Below are 26,530 nucleotides of genomic sequence, written 5' to 3'. Positions count from 1 at the left end.
AGCGATGATGGTATAACCCCCAACGGGAGGGGTATGGCCTCAGGGCAGCAGGTGAAGATGATGGGGGTTGTGACGGTGCAGTAAGAAGAGTCAGAGTCAGGAGATGCAGTTTCAGGGTTTTTACTCACGGGTGTTCTCTCAGTCACTCTGGCCTTGAGTGACCACCCGAGCCGTGCTGCGTCCACCAGGTCCTGGACTCGGCTAACCCCCAGGCAGTTCCGGAGCGTGGTCCTGAGCTCCCTTCTCACTCTCTTTCTCCTGGCCGTTCCCACCAGGGATCCACCTTTGGCCGGCTCCCTCGGGTCTCTTAGTGGTCAAACCTCCTCTGGGTTCCCTGACCCTATGCTTGGTGTGCCTTTCTGGTGGATTTGGTGAGGGTCGTGGCAAATCTTGACCACGACCTCCGGTTCCTGGCTGAGGATAAGTGGCCTCCACCAGTTCGGGTTCCGGTACCCGTGTCCGCCAACCCTTCACCCTTTCTGGTCTGTTTCTGGGTTCTTAGGGTTCCCTCTGGTCTTCCACTCTGGGCCTTTCTTTCTCCTCTCTCCTCTGCAGGCTTGGCTCTGGAGCTGGGCCCAGCCGGAGCCACAGCTTCCTGTCAGCCCTCCTGGCTGAGCTCCTCTGCTCTGCTCCTCCTCAGACTGACTGACTAAAAAAAGACCCTGTCCTAAGATGGTGCCCACCTTATATACTCCCTCTATGTGTGAACCCAGGTGACCAGCACCCAATGGGCTCCTAGCTTTACCCAGACTACTCCCCCTATCTGCCCCTACACTACTGGGATGTTCCACCCCCCTCCCACTCCAGCCAGGGACAGACGCTGTCGTACCTGCACATATACTGGTGGGAGTACCGTTGTTCTGTCCCCCGGAAATGGGATGTATGTAGTGCATGCAGCCTACTAAGCTCAGTTCCACACTCCATCCTTACCCGGGAGTGGAATACCACACCTCTGGCTTGAGGTGTAATACCCCTGTAGCAGCCGAATCCTCAGGGTGCTACATATGGTGCATGCTCAGCCCCCAAGTCCACTGCATACACCTGCATTAAACATGCACTGTACATTTATAGTGGATGTCAGGAAAGACCTAAAAACAACATTCAGGGGTCATATTTACTGTCCAGTTCATGTATAGGCTAGGTTCACACACATATGGTGCTCTCCACTGAGCATTGGGTCAGGTTTCCTGTCAGTCTCCAAAATATAGGATTACGACGGAAACTCCAACACAGCCATTCACAATCATAATACGACAGGTGTTTTAGACACTGGCAGGCCTCAGTCTTGGCAGTGTTGGCACAAAAAACTTGGACGAAGGCAAAACATATGCATAAAAAAGTCCTTGTTGCCAAGACAGAGACCAGTGTCTAAAGTTACCCTGATGCAGTGCTCATTGGAGATCACTGTATGTGTGATCCCAACCTAACAGCATATAAAATATCTAATACCAAACAAGCCCTGAACCTCTTTGCTAGTACATACCCACTTACCTTTAGCACTTTTGACAGGACCCTCCTGAGGACCTGATCTCGCCCATAGCACAGGAAACTGTGGGTGTACAGGCGATAGGACTGGCCGTACAGTCGCAGGTTTACCAAATTCTCTGGGTTGTCGATCTTGTCTGAGGTTTCAAAAGTAATTTGTGTGGATGCTCCACCAAGATCCATGGCTCCCAGCGTCCCCTTCTTTGGCTGGAACCACTGTCCAATCCAGCTGTACTGCAGGACCAATGGAAGAAGGAGTGAGCTCATTGTACATTATATATAATCACACATACACACATATAGACATACACAGAAACAGGTCAAATATACAGGCCAGGCTACCCATCATACAGGTTCACACCATTATATGATGGGGCCTATAGGCACAGTACCACTGCCTCAAAATAAGGAAAAAAAGGGGGGGGGGGGGGGTCAAAAATTTAATTTATTTCAGTTCTTCAATACAAAAAGTGAAACTCCTATTATATAGAGTCATTACAAACAGAGTGATCTATTTCAAGTGTTTATTTATGTTAATGTTGATTATGGCTTACAGCCAATGAAAAAATCAAAAAAGTCATTATCTCAGTAAATTAAAATACTTTATAACAACAGCTTGAAAAATGTTTTTAAAATCCAAAATGTTGGCCTACTGAAATGTATGTTCAGTAAATGCATTCAATACTTGGTCGGGGCTCATTTTGCATCAATTACTGCATCAATGCGGCAATGTGGCATGGAGGCGATCAGCCTGTGGCACTGCTGAGGTGTTATGGTAGCCCAGGTTGCTTTGATAGCAGCCTTCAGCTCGTCTGCATTGTTGGGTCTGGTGTCTCTCATCTTCCTCTTGACAATATCCTATAGATTCTCTATGGGGTTAAGGTCAGGCGAGTTTTCTGCCAATCAAGCACAGTGATACTGTTGTTTGTAAACCAGGTATTGGTACTTTTGGCAGTGTGGACAGGTGCCAAGTCCTGCTGGAGAATGACATTTCCATCTCCAAAATGCTTGTCGGCAGAGGGAAGCATGAAGTGCTCTAAAATTTCCTGGTAGACGTCTGCGCTGACTTTTGTCTTGATAAAACACAGTGGACCTACACCAGCAGATGACATGGCTCCCCAAACCATCACTGATTGTGGAGACTTCACACTAGACCTCAAGCAGCTTGGATTGTGGCCTCTCCACTCTTCCTCCAGACTCTGGGACCTTGATTTCCAAATGAAATGAAAAATTTGCTTTCATCTGAAAACAACACCTTGGGCCACTGAGTAACAGTCCAGGTCTTTTACTCCTTGGCCCAGGTAAGACGATCTGGCGTTGTCTATTGGTCATGAGTGGCTTGACACAAGGAATGCGACACTTGTAGCCCATGTCCTGGATACGTCTGTGTGTGGTGGCTCTTGAAGCAATAACTCCAGCAGCAGTCCACTCCTTGTGAATCTCTCCCAAATGTTTGAATGGCCTTTTCTTAACAATCCTTTCAAGGCTGCAGTTATCCCAGTTGCTTGTGCACCTTTTTCTACCACACTTTTTCCTTCCACTCAACTTTCCATCAATACAGTGCTGGCCAAAAGTATTGGCACCCCTGCAGTTCTGTCAGATAATACTCAGTTTCTTCCTGAAAATGATTGCAATCACAAATTCTTTGGTATTATTCTCTTCATTTAATTTGTCTTCAATGAAAAAAACACAAAAAGAATTGTCTTAAAGCCAAATTGGATATAATTCCACACCAAACCTAAAAAAGGGGGTGGACAAAAGTATTGGCACCCTTTGAAAAATCATGTGATGCTTCTCTAATTCATGTAATTAACAGCACCTGTAACTTACCTGTGGCACCTAACAGGTGTTGGCAATAACTAAATCACACTTGCAGCCAGTTAACATGGATTAAAGTTGACTTAACCTCTGTCCTGTGTCCTTGTGTATACCACATTGAGCATGGAGAAAAGAAAGAAGACCAAAGAACTGTCTGAGGACTTGAGAAACCAAATTGTGAGGAAGCATGAGCAATCTCAAGGCTACAAGTCCATCTCCAAAGACCTGAATATTCCTGTTACTTCCGTGCGCAGTGTCATCAAGAAGTTTAAAGCCCATGGCACTGTGGCTAACCTCCCTAGATGTGGACGGAAAAGAAAAATTGACGAGACATTTCAACGCAAGATTGTGCGGATGGTGGATAAAGAACCTCGACTAACATCTAAACAAGTTCAAGCTGCCCTGCAGTCCGAGGGTACAGCAGTGTCAACCCGTACTATCCGTCGACGTCTGAATGAAAAGGGACTGTATGGTAGGATACCCAGGAAGACCCCACTTCTTACCCCGAGACATAAAAAAGCCTGGCTGGAGTTTGCCAAAACTTACCTGAGAAAGCCTAAAACGTTTTGGAAGAATGTTCTCTGGTCAGATGAGACAAAAGTAGAGCTTTTTGGGAAAAAGCATCAACATAGAGTGTACAGGAAAAAAAAGAGGCATTCAAAGAAAAGAACACGGTCCCTACAGTCAAACATGGCGGAGGTTCCCTGATGTTTTGGGGTTGCTTTGCTGCCTCTGGCACTGGACTGCTTGACCGTGTGCATGGCATTATGAAGTCTGAAGACTACCAACAAATTTTGCAGCATAATGTAGGGCCCAGTGTGAGAAAGCTGGGTCTCTCTGGACAATGACCCAAAAAACACTTCCAAAAGCACTATAAAATGGTTTTAGAGAATGCACTGGAGACTTCTAAGGTGGCCAGCAATGAGTCCAGACCTGAATCCCATAGAACACCTGTGGAGAGATCTCAAAATGGCAGTTTGGAGAAGGCACCCTTCAAATATCAGGGACCTGAAGCAGAGTGCCAAAGAAGAATGGTCTACAATTCCAGCAGAGCATTGTAAGAAACTCATTGATGGTTACCGGAAGCGGTTGTTCGCAGTTATTTTGGCTAAAGGTTGTGCAACCAAGTATTAGGCTGAGGGTGCCAATACTTTTGTCCGGCCCTTTTTTGGAGTTTTGTGTGAAATGATCAATGATTTGATTTTTGCTTCATTCTCTTTTGTGTTTTTTCCTTGCAAGCAAATTAAATGAAGAGAATAATACCAAAGAATTTGTGATTGCAATCATTTTCAGGAAGAAACTGAGTATTATCTGACAGAATTGCAGGGGTGCCAATACTTTTGGCCAGCACTGTATGCTTGGATACAGCACTCTGAACAGCCAGCTTCTTTAGCAATGACCTTTTGTGGCTTACCCTCTTTGTAGAGTGTGTCAATGACTGCCTTCTGGACATCTGTTAAGTCAGCAGTCTTCCCCATGATTGTGGAGCCTAATGAAACATCATTCATCCCAGTCCTCATGACAACTCACAGTCATTAATATGGAGAGATAAATTGGCTGTAACAAATATCCCTGTGGAAATACCACACATCTGCCTCCTGAGGAAGCAGGATATGGGGAAACGCATTAAGGCTTGTGAATGAGGCAATCTATGGGATTTACATCTATGCTGCACATCTAAGATAAGTCTTCCTATATCTATTTACTTTAATTATTAGGAGGTGGCATTGTACTGTGTTGCAACATAGAAATAGGGCCATCCAGGGCTAGTAAGGCAGAGTCGCCGATGAGCGGGGGCTCCATATCGCCATCTTTACCTAGGGTGCCAACCTCCGCTGGTAGGAAGGGATGGTCTTAGAGGCTTTCTTATAATAGGGCCTGGATAGTCTGAATAGGGATTAATAGACTTGACTGTACATGTTTTTATATTTGCACCTAATCACTTTATTTATCTGAGGACCGTGAATATTTGTTGATCGGGATTCTTCCTGGCTACCATTCTTTGATGATTAAAGGGTGAAATTGATAACTAAATATAGAAATTGGGTATGATACATAGTCCATAACTTATATCTTCACCACCTACAGTGTACAGGAATCCGATGACCCAACAGAGCCCTTTGTGTGTTCACGGTTGGATATTTGTTAGTTAGTCCATTTTATTATATCTAATAAAGTATATCTTTATTTTTTGAGGTTATATGTTAGCCGTACTGAAACAGACTAAGGGACCTTTTTAAATGCTTAGGAAGCCTTTGCAGGTGTTTTTTGTTAATTATTCTAATTTACTGAGATAATGACTTTTGTGTTTTCATTGGCTGTAAGCCATAATCATCAACATTAACAGAAATAAACACTTGAAATAGACCACTCTGTTTGTAATGACTCTATATAATATATGAGTTTCACTTTTTGTATTGAAGAACTGAAATAAATTAACTTTTTGATGATATTCTAATTTTGTGAGAAGCCGATTGATCCTCAGTTACGAAAAAAAACGAAAAGGTCTGTGGCATGTCAAGTTGATTAAAATATAAAATATGCTTTATATGTAATCCATTAAAACAGTATTGTTCCACATGATATAATAAAAGCACTAGATGCTTTTCTGCCGTGATACGCCTGTAGTCATAATCACTAAGGCTCATGGGAACAACATTTAAGAACTATTAAAACCAATCCGGAAACGTGTACAAGTATTTGAATGGGTTGCATCTGCAATTGGATGTGGTATAAGAACAATGTCTGGGAGAATTATAGTACAATGATTAAAATAGTATTAGCCAATAAATTGATATTTTTGGATACAAAATACTCCAATGGCATGAATCTCAAAAATTAACACTCAAAATGCCTCCCTTATCAGAAGGTGTGTCTGCGGGCTACCTCCTCTAAGGGCACTTAACTCTTTCAATGCCTAAACTCATGATCTTGAAATGCTTGCCCGCACCAGAATAATGTTACTATAATAATTCACACAGGAATATATTAATTTGGGTTTTTGTTTCCCTATACAGTATATATTTCTCTTTTATATCAAGAAGAATCTGAATTAGAGGGCCTATAAACCAGCATCCTCTCTCTGGAGGACCCAACACTTTTGTGCATTACATGGACAGCCCACTGTTTTAAGTGAGAACTGTCTAATTCTGAATTAGTTCTGTGGTGTTTCTGCAGGAAAAATTATTTATTATTGTCAGGTTTCCTCACAGTTGATCACTTGCTCAAAAAAAGGGCTTGTCCAAAGCAAAAAAAATATAATATAATATAATATAGTATATATATATATATATATATATATATATATATATATATATATATATACACACTGTATATTAATTTTAACTCCATGGTCAAGCTGTATGAGTGTTTGTTCATTTATTCAGACCCTATAATCCCCGTGATATTATCAGGTGATAATATTATGTATATATAAAAGCATATGTACAGTTTGTCACCCCCTCATATTAGGCATGTATAAAAGTTAATATTGTCCCTTCACCCACATACACCCGCAGCCCCCAGGGTGATATGGAGGTATACGACTCAAATAAAAAAGGATGTAATGCTGCAATAATCTAATATACAGTGCCTACAAGTAGTATTCAACCCCCTGCAGATTTAGCTGGTTGACACATGCGGAATTAACTTGGCATTGTGACATTTGTACTGTAGATCAGCCTGGAAGTGGGAAATGCACTGCAGCAAATTTTGTTTTTTTTTTTTGTTTTAAAAACGTTAAAAGTTAATTCAGAGTGTCATTTATTATTCAACCCCTCAAACCACAAGAATTCTGTTTGGTCCCCCTAAAGTATTAAGAAGTAGTTCAGGCACCAAGAATAATGAGCTTCACATGTGTGGATTAAAGATCTCTTTTGCCAGCCTTTTCTGACTATTTAAGACCCTCCCCAAACTTGTGAACAGCACTCAGACATGGTCAACATGGGAAAGACAAAGGAGCATTCCAAGGCCATCAGAGACAAGATCGTGGAGGGTCACAAGGCTGGCAAGGGGTACAAAACCCTTTCCAAGGAGTTGGGCCTACCTGTCTCCACTGTTGGGAGCATCATCCGTAAGTGGAAGGCTTATGGAACTACTGTTAGCCTTCCACGGCCTGGACAGCCTTTGAAAGTGTCCTCCCGTGCCGAGGCCAGGCTTGTCCGAAGAGTCAAGGCTAACCCAAGGACAACAAGGAAGGAGCTCCGGGAAGATCTCATGGCAGTGGGGACATTGGTTTCAGTCAATACCATAAGTAACGTACTCCACCGCAATGGTCTCCGTTCCAGACGAGCCCGTAAGGTACCTTTACTATCAAAGCGTCATGTCAAGGCTCGTCTACAGTTTGCTCATGATCACTTGGAGGACTCTGAGACAGACTGGTTCAAGGTTCTATGGTCTGATGAGACCAAGATCGAGATCTTTGGTGCCAACCACACACGTGACGTTTGGAGACTGGATGGCACTGCATACGACCCCAAGAATACCATCCCTACAGTCAAGCATGGTGGTGGCAGCATCATGCTGTGGGGCTGTTTCTGAGCCAAGGGGCCTGGCCATCTGGTCCGCATCCATGGGAAGATGGATAGCACGGCCTACCTGGAGATTTTGGCCAAGAACCTCCGCTCCTCCATCAAGGATCTTAAGATGGGTCATAATTTCATCTTCCAACAAGACAACGACCCAAAGCACACAGCCAAGAAAACCAAGGCCTGGTTCAAGAGGGAAAAAGTCAAGGTGTTGGAGTGGCCTAGTCAGTCTCCTGACCTTAACCCAATTGAAAACTTGTGGAAGGAGCTCAAGAATAAAGTCCACATGAGACACCCAAAGAACCTAGATAACTTGGAGAAGATCTGCATGGAGGAGTGGGCCAAGATAACTCCACAGACCTGTGCCGGCCTGATCAGGTCTTATAAAAGACGATTATTAGCTGTAATTGCAAACAAGGATTATTCCACAAAATATTAAACATAGGGGTTGTATAATAATTGACCCACACTTTTATGTTTAAAATTTAATAAAATTCAACTGAGCAACATAACTTTTTGGTTTGTAAGATTTATGCTTCTGTTCATAAAACCTACTCTCGTTTGCAGTTTGAAGGCTCTAACTTATTTGCATCTTATCAAACCAGCTAAATCTGCAGGGGGTTGAATACTACTTGTATGCACTGTATATAATAGTCTTATCCCGTCTGTCAGTCTGTCCAGGAAATCCTGTGTCGCTGATTGGTCCGGCCGCGGCCAATCAGCGACGCGGGATTTCAGAAAAAGATGGTGGCCGTTAGCGGCTCATCTGCCGCACGGAGGTCAGCGGCGATGTAGCCGGGAGATGACCGGAGCTAGCCAGTCATCTCCCGGCTGCTCGCAGCAGAACTACCCCGACCGGCGGCGCCGCTGACCTCCATGCGGCTACCATCGGGAGATCAGCGGCTAGGGCCACTGATCTCCCGACGGCAAGTGTGAAGGGAGGACCGGGGAGTGGCGGCGCCGGTCGGGATACTTCTGCTGTGAGCAGCCGCTCATCTCCCGGCTGCTCGCAGCGGAAGTACCCGCACAGGCAGCGCCGCTCCTCGGTCCTCACTAATACGACTCGCTGATTGGTCGCGGCCGCCGGCCACGACCAATCAGCGATTTTACTGATTGGTCACGACCGCGACCAATCAGCGATTTTGGCGCCAAATTTTAACACTGCTTTGCTGATTATGTATTCGGCCGACCGGGCACATTCTAGAATACCCGATGCGTTAGAATCGGGCCAACATCTAGTATCACATAAATGACCTGATCCACAGGAATATGCAAGGGTTACACATACTTACCACTCAGAAAGGAAAAAGAATCTCCTGGTTTGAGACCTTTGTAGCTTTATACACGGTTTACTAGCCAAGGGTAACATACAGGTTCCAACCAGTCGGCCAGGTTACTGCAGTTTTTCACATGACATTAAGGCAGTATGCCCACTATGCGTTTTTTAAGCGTTTCCGCAGAGGCAATTCCGCTGCAGAAACGCTTAAAAAACGCTTGGTAGAAGGCCTGCGATGTTCCCCAATGATAATCCGCATATGCTGTGCACATGCTGCGGAAATTTCCGCTGCGGATCATCATTGCGGAAAAAAACGCAGCACTACCAATTATTTTGCGGAAGCGCGGCGTTTTCGCCGCCATAGACTTGCATTGGAACGCATGGAATCCGCATCACTGCATCTGTACATGTGGAATCCAAGTGTTTCAATGTGCGGATGGTACCCGGGTTTGGAGAAGAGGAGACTCTCCTCCAGACCCGGGTACCATAGTACCGGTTAAAAAAAAGAATAAAATCAAAAATAAATACTATACTTACCTTCTGATGACCCCCGGTGTTCTTGTCTCGGCTTGCCGGCAGCTCGCGGTAGACTAAAAGGACCTGCGATGACGTCATTTAGTCATGTGACGGGTCACGCGACCGCTGACGTCGACAGGTCCTTTAATCTACCGCGAGCTGCCGTCAAGCAGAGACAAGGCCTCCGGGGGCCATCAGAAGGAAAGTATATATTTATTTTTTACCATTCTTTTATGGTCACACTATATAAATCCATGCCGGTTGCATGGATTTATATAGTGTGACCAAGTTGTCAAGCACTTTCCAAGTGATGGTAAAATTGCTTGGAAAGCGCTTGACAACCCGCATGGGGAAATGCATGTGAAGAACGCTTCATTTCCGCTTGTCCCTGGCAGGAAAAACGCATGTACAATCCGCATGCGTTTTTTCTGCCAGGAAGATGCAGAAACGCTCAGGAAAAATCCGGAGCATTTCTGCATCGTGGGCACATAGCCTAAATACGGTAATTAGAAACCCGACACCAGCAAATAAATCCAATTGTACTCTAAAGCCCCAGTCACACTAAGCGAGATCGCTGCTGAGTCACAAGTTTTGTGACGCAACAGCGACCTCAGTAGCGATCTCGCTACGTTTGACACTTAGCAGCGACCAGGCCCCTGCTGTCAGATCGCTGGTCGTGTCGGAATGGTCTGGACATTTCTTTGATCGTTGAAGCCCCGCTGGGTAGCATGTATCGGTGTGTTTGACACCTTACCAACGACATTGTTGACTACTCAGACACAGAAACACATAGGCGTACATCGTTATACAGATCGTTACGAGTCACCGCATCGTTGCTGCGTCGTTGGGAAGATCTGACTGTTTGACATCTCACCAGTGACCACATAGCGAAGCAGCAACGATCCCTGACAGGTCGTATCGTTGTTGGGATCGCTGTAGCCTCGCTTAGTGTGACGGGGCCTTTAATAGTCAAAGATTTAGCATTCTGAGTAGATTGTAAGGGAGTTTAGAATTCAGAGATTACAGTTAGGTCAAGAAATATTTGGACAGTGCCTGAATCTTCATGATTTGGGCTCTGCATGCCACCATTTTTTATTTAAAATGAAACAGATGCAATTGAAGTAGAGACTTTCAGGTTTAATTAAAGGAGTTGAACAAAAATATCCTGTGAAACATTTAGGAATTGCAACCATTTCTCTACAAAGCCTCCTCATTTCAGGGGCTCAGAAGTAATTGGACAAATTAACTTTACCCTAAATAAAATGTTCATATTTAACCCCTTTATCTCCGAGGGTTGTTTGCACGTTAATGACCGGGCCAATTTTTACAATTCTGACCACTGTCACTTTATGAGGTAATTACTCTGGAACACTTCAATGGATCCCCCTGATTCTGAGATTGTTTTTTCGTGACATATTGTACTTCATGATTGTGGTAAAATTTCTTTGATATCACTTGCGTTTATTTGTGAAAAAACAGAAATTTTGCGAAAATTTTGCAATTTTGAAAATTTTAATTTTTATGCCCTTAAATCAGAGAAATATGTCACACAAAATAGTTAATAAATAACATTTCCCAAATGTCTACTTTACATCAGCACAATTTTGGAACCAAAATTTATTTTTATTAAAGTGACACCATTCTAAAAACTGCATCCCCTCAAGGTGCTCAAAACCACATTCAAGAAGTTTATTAACCCTTCAGGTGCTTCACAGAAATTTTTGGAATGTGGAAGAAAAAAAATGAACATTTAACTTTTTTCACAAAAATGTTACTTTAGACCCAATTTTTTTTTTTTTTTTTTTCGCAGGGGTAACAGGAAAAAATGGAACCCAAAATTTGTTGTGCAATTTCCCCTGAGCATGCAGATACCCCATACGTGGGGAAAACCCACTGTTTGGGCGCACGGCAGGGCTCGGAAGAGAAGGAGCGCCATTTGACTTTTTGAATGTAAAATTTGCTTGAATAATTAGCGGACGCCATGTTGCGTTTGGAGAGCCCCTGATGTGCCTAAACAGTGGAAACCCCCCACAAGTGACACCATTTTGGAAACTAGACCCCTCAGGGAACTTCTCTAGATGTGTGGCGAGCACCTTGAACCCCCAGGTGCTTCACAGAAGTTTAGAACATTGAGCCGTAAAAAATAAAATTTTCACATTTTTGCAACAAAAATGTTTTTTTGGCCTCCAATTTTGCATTTTCATGAAGGTAACAGGAGAAACTGCACCATGCAATTTGTTGTGCAATTCCTCCTGAGCACGCCGATACCCCATGTGGGGGGAAAACCACTGTTTGGGCACACAGCAGAGCTCGGAAGAGAAGGAGCGCCATTTGACATTTTGAATGTAAAATTTGCTTGAATACTTAGCAGATGTGCCTAAACAGTGGAAACCCCCCACAAGTGACACCATTTTGGAAACTAGACCCCTCAGGGAACTTATCTAGATGTGTGGTGAGCACCCTGAACCCCCAAGTGCTTTACAGAAGTTTATAACATGGAGCCGTGAAAATAAAAAAAATCAAACTTTTTCCACAAAAATGAAATTTTAGCCCCATTTTTTTTTATTTTCACAAGGGTAAGAGGAGAAAATGGACCCCAAAAACTTTTGTGGAATTTCTCCTGAGTACGCCAATACCCCATATGTGGGGAAAATACAGCGTTTGGGCGCAAGGCAGAGTTCAGAAGGGAAGGAGCACTGTGTGACTTTTGAACGCAAAATTAGCTGGAATTGAGAGCGGACGCCATGTCGCGTTTGGAGAGCCCCTGATGTGCCCAAATGGTGGAAACCCCCCACAAGTGACCCCATTTTGGAAACTACACCCCTCAAGGATTTTATCAAGGGGTATAGTAAATATTTTGAACCCAGAGGTACGACACCATTTGATAACATTAGGTCATCATATTGAATAAGTTGTCATTAGTCTTGAGCGCAAGTGCTCGCTACTTGAGTTTGCATCGGGTACTCGGGTATGCACCATGTATCACACGTGCTCGAGTGACATGCTCGAGTCCCCGCTCGCATGTTTCATGGTTATTAGACACCCAAACAAAAAAAACATGCGGGGATCGCTCGTGCATGGCAGGCAATCCCTGCAAGGTTTTTTATGGCCACGAAGCATATGGGGCGGAGACTCGAGCATGTCACTCGAACACCCGCGATGCTCAGTGCATACCCGAGCACCCGATGCAAACTCCTCAACACTAGTCGCCATATCGTCAATTTTTTTTTTTATTTTTTTACTTTTGAGAAAAATCCAAATCCCAACGCCAACACAACCCCAGAGTTTATTTTCACGCCGTTCCTCGTGCAGTATAAGTGATTAGACGATTTTATTCTTCTTCAGGTCTGTGCGATTGCAGCGATGCCAGAATCATATCGGGTTTTTATGATTGACAGCTGTCACACACTAAAAGACGCATTTTTTTGTAAAATCTAGTTTTTGCATCGCCATATTTTGAGAGCTATAATTTTTCCATATTTTGGCTGACAAAGTCATATGATGGCTTGTTTTTTGCGGGATGATTTGACTTTTTTATTGGTGACATTTTCAGCCACTTGACATTTTTTGATCTTTTTCTATTTCGATTTTTGGGAGGCAGTATAAACAAAAATCAGCAATTCCGGAATTGTTTTTATGTTTGTTTTTTTATGTTGTCCTGTGTGTGGTAAAATTGATAAGGTAGCTTTATTCTTCGGGTCAGTACGTTTACAGCGGTACCAAATATCGTTTTTCTATGTTTTGGCGCTTTTACACAATAAAAGCTATTTTATAGAAAAAATAGGTCCGGTCGTTCCGGACGCAGCGATACCAAATATGTGAACTTTTATTTATTTATTTCATAATAATATTTATTGATGGGTACGTTATATTTTTATTTTTGGTGGATTATTATTTTTTTTTTTTTGTCTTTCATTTTTAAACACTTTTTGGACTTTTATTCTGTGTCCCATTATGGGACTTTCAATTTTTTTTATTCTGATCGCCTGTATAGCACAGGAATGCAGCACCATCCCTGTGCTATACAGGCTGTCAGTGCTGCAGATGCAGAAGATACTTTGGCCATGCACTGCGCATGACCAAAATATCTTCCTGCTGTCTGGTGACCCGGATGTTGTCATGACGACATTGGGTCGTCATGGCAACATCCGGGAAGCCGCGGCAGACAGCGCTGGAGGCCGGGAGAGGAGGCAAGTATTGCGTTCACCTCCCCTTGCCACCGCAATGCTGTGATCGACTTTGATCGCAGCATTGCGGGGGTTAATGTGCCGCTCCCTGCACATAGTCACAGCTGACACCCGGTACTATCAGCTGACACCCGGCGGCAATCGCCCCGCACCGCTTGTGTGCGGGCGCGAATGCCATATGTGCTAATAATACGTCATTGGTCCAATCGGGCCAGGTCACAATGACGTACTATTAGGTCACACGTCAGAAAGGGGTTAATACTTTGTAGAGAATCCTTTGGTGACATTCATGGGTTCCAGACTTCAGGCAGTCATTATCTGCAAACACTGGGTTCCCTCCTTTGTGATGCTTTGCCGGACTTTTACTGCAGCTGACTTCAGTTGTTTGTGGGTCTTTCTGCCTTAACTTTTGTTTTAAAAGGGTTGTCCAGTCTAAAATGACAATTCTGCAGTCACTATGTGACTGAAGACTTATGAATCCTCCCAGGGTACGCACTGCACGCTGTGAGGATTCGCTTCGTCAACGCAGAGAACAGCGGTCACGTGACCGCTACTGTATGCAATGTGCATACTCCCAGCCAGAATCCAACTAGGCGGTTTCCAGCTCACTCAATACAAGTGTATTGTGCAAGGTCAGAAACAGTCTTGTCTGGTTCTAGCCGGGAGTATGCATATCGCATACTTCCAGTCAAGTGATCCCTGTTCCCAGCATGGATACCAGCAAATCCTCACAGCGCGCAGTGCGTGCATTGTGAAGATTCACAAGTTTGCAATTACAGTGAGTGCAGACTTGTCATTTTAGACCAGACAACCCATTTAAGCATGTGGAATGCATGCTTGATACGGTTGAAATCTAGTGCATTGTAGAATATTTTACTTATTTGCCTTTAAAAACTCATGGGCTGCTTTCATAGTATGTTTTAGGTCATTGTTCATCTGTCCTGTGAAGCACTGTCCAAATCCACTTTGCTGCATTTGGTTGAATCTGAGCAGAAAGTATCTCCCTGTACACTTCAGAATTCATCCAGCTGCTTCAGTCTTCAGTCACATCATCAATAAACACATGACCTAGTGCCATTGGAAGCCATGTATGCCCATTTCATCACACTGCCACCATGTTTTACAGAGGATGTAGTCTGCTTTGGAACATGAGTCGTTCCAAGCCTTCTCCATATTTTCTTCTTCCCATCATTCTAGTACAGGCTGATCTTAGTTTAATCTGTCCAAAGAATGCTTTTCCAGAACTGGGCCAGCGTCTTTAGAGGGTTTTTGGCAAAGTCTAATCTGGCCTATGTTTGAGGCTGGTTAATTGTTTGCACGTTGTTGTGAACCCTCTGTATTTGCGCTCATGAATTCTTTTCCTTATGGTGGACTTAGAGTGTTCTTCACTTGGGTGGATGCTGTAAAGGGTTTTTCTTCATCATGGAAAAGATTCTGCAATCATCCACCACTGTTTTCCATAGACGTCCAGGCCTTTTTGGAGTTTCCAAGTGTCAGAGAAAAATGAAAATCCATAAGACATAAAAGCACATACAGGTGCTTCTCACTAAATTAGAATATCATTAAAAAGTTAATTTCATTTCTTCAATATGCAAATTGTCTCTTCAGATAGGAAGAGGACTAGAACTCTAGTGCCACCTACAGGAAGTAGCAATCCTAAAAGTCAATAGTGACCTTTTAACGAGCCTTGTCACATGACTTAGGATAAGGCTGAGTTCACACGATGCGTTTTTCATGCGTTTCCGCGGCGTTTTTGCAGTTGCGTAAACGCCGCGGAAACGCATGAAAAACGCATGGTAGAAGGGCAGCAATGTTCCCCAATGGAAATCCGCATGTGCTGTGCCCATGATGCGGATTTTTCTGCAGCGTAAACGCTGCGGTCAAAAATCCGCAGCATGTCAATTAATTTTGCGGAAACGCTGCTCTTTTGCCGCCATTGACTTGCATTAGACCGCATGGAATCCGCATCACTGTATATGTTGATGCGCTTTTCATGCGGTCTAATGTGCGGATGGTACCCGGGTGTGGATGAGAGAACTCTCATCCAGACCCAGGTACCATTAAAAAAAAAAGAATAAAATAAAAAATATATATATTCTCACCTTCTGACGGCCCGCGCTGCGTCCTGCCGGCTTCCCGGGCACTTCGCGGTTGAATGAAGAAGGACCTTCGCTGACGTCAGAGTCATGTGACGGGTCACGTGACGCTGACGTCGGAAGGTCCTAAAGTCTTCACTGCCGGCAGCCGGGACCGATGAAGCAGGACACCGGGGGCCATCAGAGGGTAAAGTATAGATTTATTTTTTATTTTTTGACATTCACACACTATATAAATCCATGCCGGTTGCATGGATTTATATAGTGTGAAGTTGACAAGCACTTTCCAAGTGATGCTAAAATCGCTTGGGAAGCGCTTGTCAACCCGCATGCGGAAATGAAAGTGAAGACCGCTTCATTTCCGCATGTCCCTGGCAGGAAACCGCATGTACAATCCACATGCGTTTTTTCCTGCCAGAGAGATGCAGAAACGCTCAGGAAAAAATCCTGAGCATTTCTGCATCGTGTGCACATACCCTAAAAGCCAATACCAGAAACTCAATTTGCAGACACTGTTTCGAGGTACTGCCCCTTGTCAGTGCAAAGTGTGAGTTCTGGTTTGGCTGGATGAGAGGCGTCAGACCGATATCTAGGGGTAATATTTCTCCTTGCGGAGAGTGATGTGTTAAGCACATCAGGTGAGTAGACTTTTAAAGCTGCAATGCTCCTCTGGGAAATATAGAGTTCATCAATACAAAAAGGTGAAACTCATATTATATAGAGTCATTACAAACAGATTGATCTATTGCAAGTGTTTATTTCTGCTACTGTTGATGATTATGGCTTACAGCCAATGAAAACACAAAAAAAAGTCATTATCTCAGTAAATTAGAATAATTAACAAAAAATACCAGCAAAGGCTTCCTAAGCGTTTAAAAAGGTCCCTTAATCTGTTTCACTAGGCTTCACAATCATGGGGAAGACTGCTGACTTGACAGATGTCCAAAGGCAGTCATTGACACACTCTACAAAGAGGGTAAGCCACAAAAGGTCATTGCTAAAGAAGCTGGCTGTTCACAGAGTGCTGTATTCAAGCATATTAATGGAAAGTTGAGTGGAAGGAAAAGATCCTAGTTACTTACCGGTAACGGGATTTTACAGAGCCCATGACAGCACCACCTGAGAGAGGGTATCCGCCCACCAAGGACAGGAACCTACTGAATAAAAAGGCGGTACCTCTCCTCCGCATCAGTTTTTTGTTTCAGAGCATGAGAGGGCCTCCGAAGACAGGTTAATACATAACCACCACCTCAACATATGTACTAAACACCTTAAAAAAAGTGCACACCACAGTGATAAAGGGGAGGGAATTAATAGGGTGCTGTCATGGGCTCTGTAAAATCCCGTTACCGGTAAGTAACTAGGATCTTTTCCCCTTCTCCCATGACAGCACCACCTGAGAGATTTATAGAGATTAAATACCAGAGGGAGGGATCACCGCTTGCAACACCCTTCTACCAAAGGACAGATCAGTAGAAGAGGAAAGGTCAAGACGGTAATGTTTGTAAAATGTAGCAGGGGATGACCAAGTTGCCGCCTTACATATAATGTCGATGGGCACATCCGCCTTCTCAGCCCAGGAAGCAGCTACCGCTCTGGTGGAATGGGCCTTCAGGTTCTCAGGAACCGGCAGATTGCTAGAAGAGTAGGCTAAGGTAATAGTATCCCTGACCCATCTAGCTATGGTCCCCCTTGTGACCTTAAGTCCTTTCCTAGCCCCCTGAAAGGATATAAATAAACCGTCACTCTTTCTCCAGGCTTTTGTCACTTCCAAATACTGGACTAACACCCTCCTAACATCTAAGGTGTGAAGCTTATATTCCTCAGAATCCCTAGGATTAGGATAGAAGGAAGGGAGAGTGATTACTTGCGTCCTATGGAACTTGGAGGCTACCTTTGGAAGATAGGCCGGGTCTGGTCTTAAGATTACTCTATCCATACATACTTGAGTGAATGGATGGTTAACGGATAGTGCGTGTAAGTCACTGACTCTACGAGCTGATGTCAGGGCCACCAATAGCGCAGTCTTTAAAGTTAAGATTTTTTCTGAAACCTTCTCTAAGGGCTCGAAGGGAGGTTTGGTTAATGCTTCCAGAACTAAATTAAGGTCCCAAGGAGGCATTCTTGGAACAGGAATAGGTCTGGATCTATGACAGGCTTTAATAAATCTAATGATCCATCTATTTGCTGCCAAGTCATAATTATACAGTGCCCCCAGAGCCGATACCTGTACCTTAAGAGTACTGGTGGCTAGTCCCATGTTTAACCCCTTCTGGAGGAATTCTAGTATGGCCTCAATAGGAACCCTCCCTTTGGCAGACTGACCCGAGGTAGACAAGAACTTAGCCCAGGTTCTACCATAGATTCTAGTTGTTATCGGCTTTCTACTTGCTAGAAGGGTAGTAACAAGATCTGGATAAAACCCCCTTTGCGTCAATAGCGACCTCTCAAAATCCAAGCCGTCAAATGCAGGCCCGTTCTTTGGGGATGACAGACTGGGCCCTGCCTGAGGAGATCCGGGATGTCCGGAAGAACCCATGGATCTGCTTGGGACATTCTCTTCATCCAAGTGAACCATGGTCTCTTGGGCCAGAACGGGGCGATCAATATAACCCTCGCCCGTTCCTCTCGGATCTTCCTCAGGATAGTAGGGATCAGTACTAAAGGGGGAAAGGCATAAGCTAGAGTGAAATCCCACTGAATCTGCAGCGCGTCCACCGCAAACGCCCCCCTCTTTTGGATTCAGGGAGCAAAAGGTTTCGGTCTTCCGATTGTGTCTGTTTGCAAACAGATCTATCTGGGGCTGTCCCCACCGATCCACAATCTGCTGAAAAACGGCTGGATTCAACTCCCACTCTCCTTGTTTCAAGATGTGACGACTCAAGAAATCGGCCTTTATGTTCTCTTCCCCTTTTATATGCAGTGCCGAGAGCGTAACCAGCCGACTCTCGGCAAACCTGAAGATCTGATCCGCTATTAACATCAGAGGGAGAGACCTGGTACCCCTCTGATGATTGATGTAGGCGACTGTTGATCTGTTGTCTGACATTATCCTGACGTGAGGACCCTGAAGAACAGAACTGAATTCTTTTAGCGCGTTTCTGGCTGCCAACAGCTCTTTCATGTTGGAAGAGAGGCTTGTCTCGCTGTCCGACCAGAGGCCTTGTACAGAACGATCCCTTAGGTGAGCTCCCCAACCTTCCGCACTTGCGTCTGTTGTAATTGTATCCGACACCTGGAAGGTCCAAGGAACCCCCAAAGATAGGTTGACCGGAGATGTCCACCAGTCCAGGGAGTTGATCACAACATCTGGAAGAGATATTTTCCCATTCAGGCGACCTTTGAGCCGCCTGTCCGCTGCCAGAATCTCCTGTTGAAGACATCTGGAATGGTGCTGGGCCCACTGAACCGCCGGAATGCAAGACGTCATTGTACCCAACAGAGACATTGCACTCCTCAGGGTGATGGTCGGATTGCTGACAATCTGAGATGTTAGGGATCTGATCTTCAGTTTCTTTTCCTCTGGCAGAAGACAGGTTTGGTTTTCCGAGTCCAGAATGAGACCCAGGAAAGACTGAACCCTCTTTGGTTCCAGCCTTGACTTCTCCAGATTTAACAGCCAACCTAGGCGTCTTAGACTGACCATGACGTCCGCCAGGGCTAGAGCACAGAGTTGACTTGATCTGCCCACTACTAAGAAGTCGTCCAGATAAGGGATGACTAAAATATCTCTTTCCCTCAAGTGCGCTGTGACCTCCAGAATGATTTTTGTGAAGACTCTCGGCGCCATGGAAATGCCAAAGGGAAGAGCTGCGAACTGAAAATGCCTTATGTGCCTGCCGAAATGTACAGCTACTCTTAGAAACTGTTGATGATCTGGCAAAATCGGGACGTGGTAGTAGGCGTCCTTCAGATCGAGGACGCACATAAAACAGTCCGGAAATAACATCTTTATGGCTGATTTTATTGTTTCCATCTTGAAAGGCCTGTAGATTAAATGGTCGTTCAGTCTCTTTAAGTTCGCAATGGTCCTGAAGGAGCCGTCCGGCTTCTTTATTAGGAAGAGGGTCGAATAGAATCCTCTTCCTTGCTCGGGTGCAGGTGTTTCCACCAGAACTCCTTTCCTGAGCAGAGAGAGAACTTCCTGCTGTAAGGCTATCTGTTCCGCTAAACCTCTGGGGGCTGATATTTTGACAGTGTTCTTGGGCCTGCTCTTGAACTTCTTTCCAGCTACCTTGGTCTCTGGGAGCTTTACTGCGGCTGTATTTTCTCTTCCGAAAGGAACTGTTAAATCGGGAACCAGACACCGTGGGAAATCCATGTTTTTTGTCTGCGGCTTTATCTAGGATGTCATCTAGACCTTTGCCGAACAAGAAGTCCCCCTCACAAGGTATTGAGCACAGTTTAGACTTTGACTGCACATCTCCTGGCCAGCTCTAGAGCCATAGCGCCCTACGGGCTGCATTAGAGAGGTTTGCAGACCGGGAAGCCAGCCTAACTGAATCTGCCGATGCATCTGCCAGGAATGCAGCCGCTCCCTGCACAAGAGGAAGGTCTGATAGAATTTTCTCCCTGGACACATTCCCCCTGATCTGGTCTTCCAATTGTTGAAGCCAGATCATCATAGATCTAGCAGTGCAGGTCGCTGCTACTGCCGGTTTAAGGGCCCCTGCTGACGACTCCCAGGTTTGCTTAAGGAAGGACTCCGCTTTTTTATCCAGCGGGTCTTTTAAGGCTCCTAAATCCTCAAAGGGCAGAGTGGATTTTTTTGAAGATTTTGAAATGGCCACGTCAATCTTAGGGGTTTTGTCCCATTTAGCCGCATCCTCATCCTCAAAGGGGTACCTCCGCTTGGAGGATGACGGCAGCTGACCCTTCCTCTCCGGTTTCTTCCATTCCCTTTCTATCAGAGATTTAATCCTGTCATTGACCGGGAATGAGCGTCTCCTCCTTTGGTCTAAGCCCCCGAACATAACATCCTGGACTGTTCTGGGCACTTTGGTATCGGTAATACCCATAGTCCCTCTGACGGCTTTAACTAGTCTCTCAGTATTATCAACCGAAAAACAAGGTCTGCCCCCCCCATTATCATCCGAAGACTCCGATGACGATGAGGAGTGATTAGAGGAGGAAGGCAGTTCTCTCGTAAAACGGGACTCCACTGATTCCTCTGATTCTGAAGAAACTAGTTTTCGCTTCTTCTTTTTGAGTGAGGTTAAGCCTCTTAAAGACTCTCTGACCTCTGTCTGGATTAGATCCTTTAATTCTAAAGAAAACCTGGGGGACTCCTCTGCAATGGTTTTCTGAATACAGTCTGAGCATAGGTTTTTGGCATAGGAGGTGGGAAGACCGATTTTGCATAAAGCACACTCCCTGTTTTTATTTTTAGCACTACACTTCTTCGCCTCCTGCCCCAAGAAATAAAAGGAGAAGAAGGAGGAAAAGAGAGAGAGAGAGAGAAGAGCACATTATTCAAGGTGAGACTTTCACGAAGATCACTCACCACACTGCCGTTCAGACTAGGGTACCGGAGGCGGTGGTTGCCGTTCACATGAGGGCTCCCATCTGGCGGAGGCGGACTGACGAAGTCTTTTCTGACCAGTCTTGCCGGAACTCGTACGCCCCTCACTGCTGTGACTTTGTCGATGGGAAGATTCCCGTTCCATTTGTTTGAGCTGCTTGCGCTGCTTTGATGGCTGTGGCTGCTGCTGTACTTCCTGTGGCGGTGACAGCTGCTGCCCAGGTGACTGCGGTTCCTCATTCATCATGGCGGGGATGCAGACACCGCCATCCTGATTGCTCCCCATCCTTAAAAGCAGTAGGGCTCCACCTCCTTTAGGCTCCTCCCCTTCCGGCAGCGTGCTCATCTCTCTTTTTCTTTTTTTTTTAAATTTTAGCCAGCTGGCGCGCTACCCGCAGATCCACCTGCCTCTGCGCGTGCGCAGCCCAGCGGCACCCGGCGCGCTTGCAGCGGGATGACAGCTTCCCACCCGCGCATGCGCAGACCCGGTTTCCGGCGCACTCCGTGATAGGGCGCGTCAGCACCCCGCGCGTGCGCAGCCCGGACTTCCGGCGCGCTCCGTCACAGGGTGCGACGCGACCCCCACGTGCGCAGCCCGGAAGACCTGCCGGCCGGCGCGCTCAGTTCATCTTTGCGAGGCGCAGACCCGGCCGCAGGCCCCGGCGCACGCGGGGAGGCATCTAAAGGAAAACAGCACCTCCTCCCCACACGCAGACCCGGGCAGCAGCCAGACGGGCTGGGAACAGGGACCATCTGCTGCTTCCACGGCCTCCAGGCCGCACCGTCCATAATCCAGGTACGTGAGGTACCACCTGGTGAGGCTCCCATCAGGGACAGGAACCAAAAACTGATGCGGAGGAGAGGTACCGCCTTTTTATTCAGTAGGTTCCTGTCCTTGGTGGGCGGATACCCTCTCTCAGGTGGTGCTGTCATGGGAGAAGGGGAAAAAGTGTGATAGAAAAAGGTGCACAAGCAACCGGGATAACCACAGCCTTGAAAGGATTGTTAAGAAAAGGCCATTCAAACATTTGGGGGAGATTCACAAGGAGTGGACTGCTGCTGGAGTCATTGCTTCAAGAGCCACCACACACAGACGTCACCAGGACATGGGCTACAAGTGTCGCATTCCTTGTGTCAAGCCATTCATGACCAATAGACAACGCCAGAAGCGTCTTACCTGGGCCAAGGAGAAAAGACCTGGACTGTTGTTCAGTGGTCCAAGGTGTTGTTTCCAGATGAAAGTAAATTTTGCATTTCATTTGGAAAGCCTTAGTTACTTACTGGTAACGGGATTTTTCGGAGCCCATGACAGCACCACGTGAGAGAGAGGATCCGCCCATCAAGGACAGGAAACCTACAGGTTAAAAAGGGCAGCCCTCTCTTCCCGCCTCTGTTTAGTTAACAGAGCATGAGAGTACCGCCAAGGTTAGTTATAACAAAACATAATCACATTAAGTACATTACTTTTCATCAATTTCCCACAAGGGTGCACAAAAAGAAATCAAATCTACAGGAGTGCACAACACCAGTGAAGGGAGGGAATATACGGGTGCTGTCATGGGCTCCAAAAAATCCCGTTACCGGTAAGTAACTAAGGCTTTATTCGGTCGTCCATGACAGCACCACGTGAGAGAATTACAGAGACGAAGGAAATTAGGGAGGGACCACAGCTTGAAGCACCCTTCTCCCGAAAGTGAGATCTGCAGAGCCACCCAGATCCCATCTATAGTGCCTATAGAAAGTAGAGGGAGAAGACCAAGTGGCAGCCTTACAAATCTCCTCAATGGAAAGCCCTGTCTTCTCCGCCCAGGAGGTTGACACCGCTCTGGTAGAATGCGCCCTCAATCCCTCCGGTATCTCTTTATCCCCTGAGGAGTATGCGAGGGAAATGGCCTCCTTGATCCATCTAGCGATTGTAGCCTTTGAGGCCTTACAACCCTTCCTAGCCCCCTGATAGCAAATAAATAGGGACTTATCCTTTCTAAAGCCATGTGATACTTCTAAGTACCTTAGTACGCACCTCCTAACGTCTAAAGTGTGAAGTCTCTCCTCTTTTTGATTTTTGGGCGGAAAGCAAAAAGTTGGGAGAACTATTTCCTGGGTTCTATGGAATCGAGTGGCCACTTTAGGAAGAAAGGATTATATTAAAACCTGATCCAGCCTATCGTCCAGAATTTGCGTGAATGGAGGGCATATTGAAAGGGCCTGTAGGGCACTGACTCTCCTGGCTGAAGTTAGGGCTACTAACAGGACCGTCTTTAGGAAAATAATTTTGGGGGAGACTAAATCTAGTGGCTCAAAAGGAGGACTGGTCAAGGCATCTAAGACAAAATTCAAATCCCAGGGAGACATCTTTGCTTTGGTAATGGGTCTACACCTAAAGGAAGCTTTTATAAAACGGCCTATCCAATAGTTATCTGCAATATTGGAAGAAAATAAAGCTCCCAACGCCGACACCTGTACTTTCAAGGTACTGGTAGTGAGACCTAATTCTAAGCCTCGCTGCAGAAATTCCAGAATTTTCCCAATAGGGGGCCCCTCCTCCACCTTAACTTCTGCAAAGGACAGAAACTTCCTCCAGGTCCTGGCATAAATACGGGTGGTAACAGGTTTTCTGCTAGCCAGGAGAGTATTCACTACATTTGCTAGGAATCCTTTGTTGGTCAATAACACCCTCTCAAATTCCACGCCGTCAAATGTAGACTCAGGGTTGGAGGATGGGAAAGTGGCAATTGAGTGAGGAGGTCCGGAATCTCCGGAAGAACCCAGGGATCTGATATGGACATCTTCCGGAGACAAGGGAACCACGGTCTTTTGGGCCAAAAGGGACATACGAGTATCACTCTGGCCCGGTCTGCCCTGATCTTTTTTATCACCGCTGGGAGCAGGATCATGGGAGGGAAGGCATATGCCAGAGGAAACCTCCAGGGAACCATAAAGGCGTCCACTGCCAGGGGTCCTTCTCTGGGGTCTAAGGAACAAAAATTTTCCACTTTCCGATTGGCTCTTGTTGCGAATAAGTCCACAGTCGGAAGGCCCCACATTTCTACGATTCTGGAGAATATTTGTGTATTTAGGGACCACTCTCCTTCTTTTACAGAAGTACGGCTGAGGAAATCCGCTGCGATGTTTTCCTTGCCTTTTAGATGAGTAGCCGAAAGAGAGAGACAGTGATCTTCGGCTTTCAGCAGAAGTGCGTTCGCTACCCTCATCAAGTTTCTTGAGCGGGTTCCCCCTTGGTGGTTTATGTAAGCTACCGTGACTTGATTGTCCGAGAGTACACGGACATGCTGGTCCTGAAAATATATAAGGAACTCGTTGAACGCATGCTGCACCGCCAGAAGCTCCTTAACATTTGATGACAACTGTTGCTCACTGCTTGACCAGGTTCCCTGCACTAATTTCCCTTCAAAGTGAGCTCCCCAACCTGTAGCACTTGCATCAGTGGACAAGACTGCAGTTGGACTACATTCCCAGGGAACCCCTTTAGCAAGATTGTCTTGTCGTAACCACCAACGAAGGGACCATATGGCACGAGGACCTAGCGTAAACTTACGGTCTAGATGCCCCTCTAAAGCTGCATTTTTGTACAACACATCCCACTGAAAGGCTCTTGAATGCAATTGTGACCAACGAACCGCAGGAAAAGTGGAGGTGAAGGTTCCCAATAGTGACATGGCCTTACGGAGTGACATAGAAGGTTTACCTATACATTGTTCTACCAACTCCCGGATTCTATCAATTTTCTCTTCTGGAAGACAACATAGCTGTTTCCGGGAATCTAATATGACCCCCAGATATTGTTGTACCTTGAGTGGAGATAGTCTAGATTTTTCTAAATTTAGAAACCACCCCAAACTCTTTAAGACCGACATGGTCTCCTGCAGGTGGGTCTCGCATTGAACCAACGAATTCCCCACTATCAGGAGATCATCCAGGTAAGGGATAATTAGAATGTCCCTTTCTCTTATATGGGCCATAACTTCCGCCATTACTTTAGTAAAAACCTGTGGGGCTATAGCTAAACCGAAGGGGAGTGCAGTGTATTGGAAGTGTTTAACCACCCCGTCTAATGGCCAGCCTCAAGTATTTCTGGTAATCACTATGAATTGGGATATGGTAATACGCATCTTTGAGATCGAGCACTACCATATAGCAGTGGGGAAAAAGTAACTTTATTACGGATTTTAAAGACTCCATTTTAAAGGTGTGTATTTTAAGGAAATTATTCAGGGATTTCAGATTTATAATTGTCCTGAAACTTCCATCCGGTTTCGGAATCAAGAAGAGCGGGGAGTAGAAACCAAGACCCTTTTCAGCTTCCGGAACCTCAATCAGGACGTGCTTTCTTATTAGGGTTTGTACTTCCGAAACGAGGGCAGCCTGGCGTTCTGGGGAAGAACTGGAGGGAACAACCATGAACCTTTTGTGAGGCAATGCTTTAAATTGAAACTTAAGACCATACTTAATCAGGCTCAAAATCCAATTACTATGAGAAATCTGTTCCCAAGCTGGGACAAAAAAATGACAATCTCCCTCCCACCTGGGCTGATTGTGTATCCCCTGGCTTCTGCTCAATTTTTGGAGACGGACCAAAGAGTAGACCTCTATCTTTTCGACCTCTTTCATCAGACTTGTCTTGCTCCCTGAAATATCTCTTCCGGAAAAATTTCCTCTTCCGGAACGATCTCTTAAAGGAGGGTAGAGGTACTGATGGAAACCCCTTCTTAGGGTCCCCCGCTTTCTCCAATAAGTCATCCATGGTCTGACCAAAGAGGTATTCCCTTTCACACGGGATTGTACACAGTCTGGACTTAGTCTGTAAATGCCCTGGCCAGCTTTTAATCCACAAGGCTCGCCGAGCAGCATTTGACAGTGCTGCTGACTTTGCTGCCAACCTCACCGAGTCCACAGATGCATCAGCAAGAAAAGCTGCCGCCCCCTGAACCAGTGGAAGGGAAGAAATAATGTCTTTCCTAGAAGTCCCATCCTTCAACTGACTGTCTAGCTGTTCAAGCCACACCATCAGGGCTCTGGACGTACAGGTAGCTGCTACTGTTGGTCTCAGTGCTCCCGCAGCTGTCTCCCATGCCCCTTTCAGGAAA

At 45.6% G+C, this 26,530-nt stretch overlaps 1 protein-coding gene across 2 annotated transcripts in view; it reads right to left on the bottom strand.

Moving 5' to 3' along the window:
* ENTPD2 (ectonucleoside triphosphate diphosphohydrolase 2) overlaps positions 1–26,530 on the bottom strand; it is a 112,073-nt gene that overhangs the window by 9,304 nt on the left and 76,239 nt on the right. For both annotated transcript variants that reach the window (XM_073640619.1, XM_073640618.1), the window contains one exon: positions 1,492–1,719. In XM_073640619.1, coding sequence (XP_073496720.1) covers positions 1,492–1,719 — 228 coding nt within the window. The remainder of the gene's footprint in view (positions 1–1,491; positions 1,720–26,530) is intronic.

Source organism: Phyllobates terribilis, unplaced genomic scaffold, assembly GCF_046119375.1.
Source record: "Phyllobates terribilis strain yellow unplaced genomic scaffold, ASM4611937v1 Scaffold_7__3_contigs__length_470593459, whole genome shotgun sequence".
Classification (NCBI taxonomy): Eukaryota; Metazoa; Chordata; class Amphibia; order Anura; family Dendrobatidae; genus Phyllobates; species Phyllobates terribilis.
The sequence above is the reverse complement of the archived record's forward strand: the minus strand, read 5'-3'. Positions and strand labels throughout refer to the sequence as shown.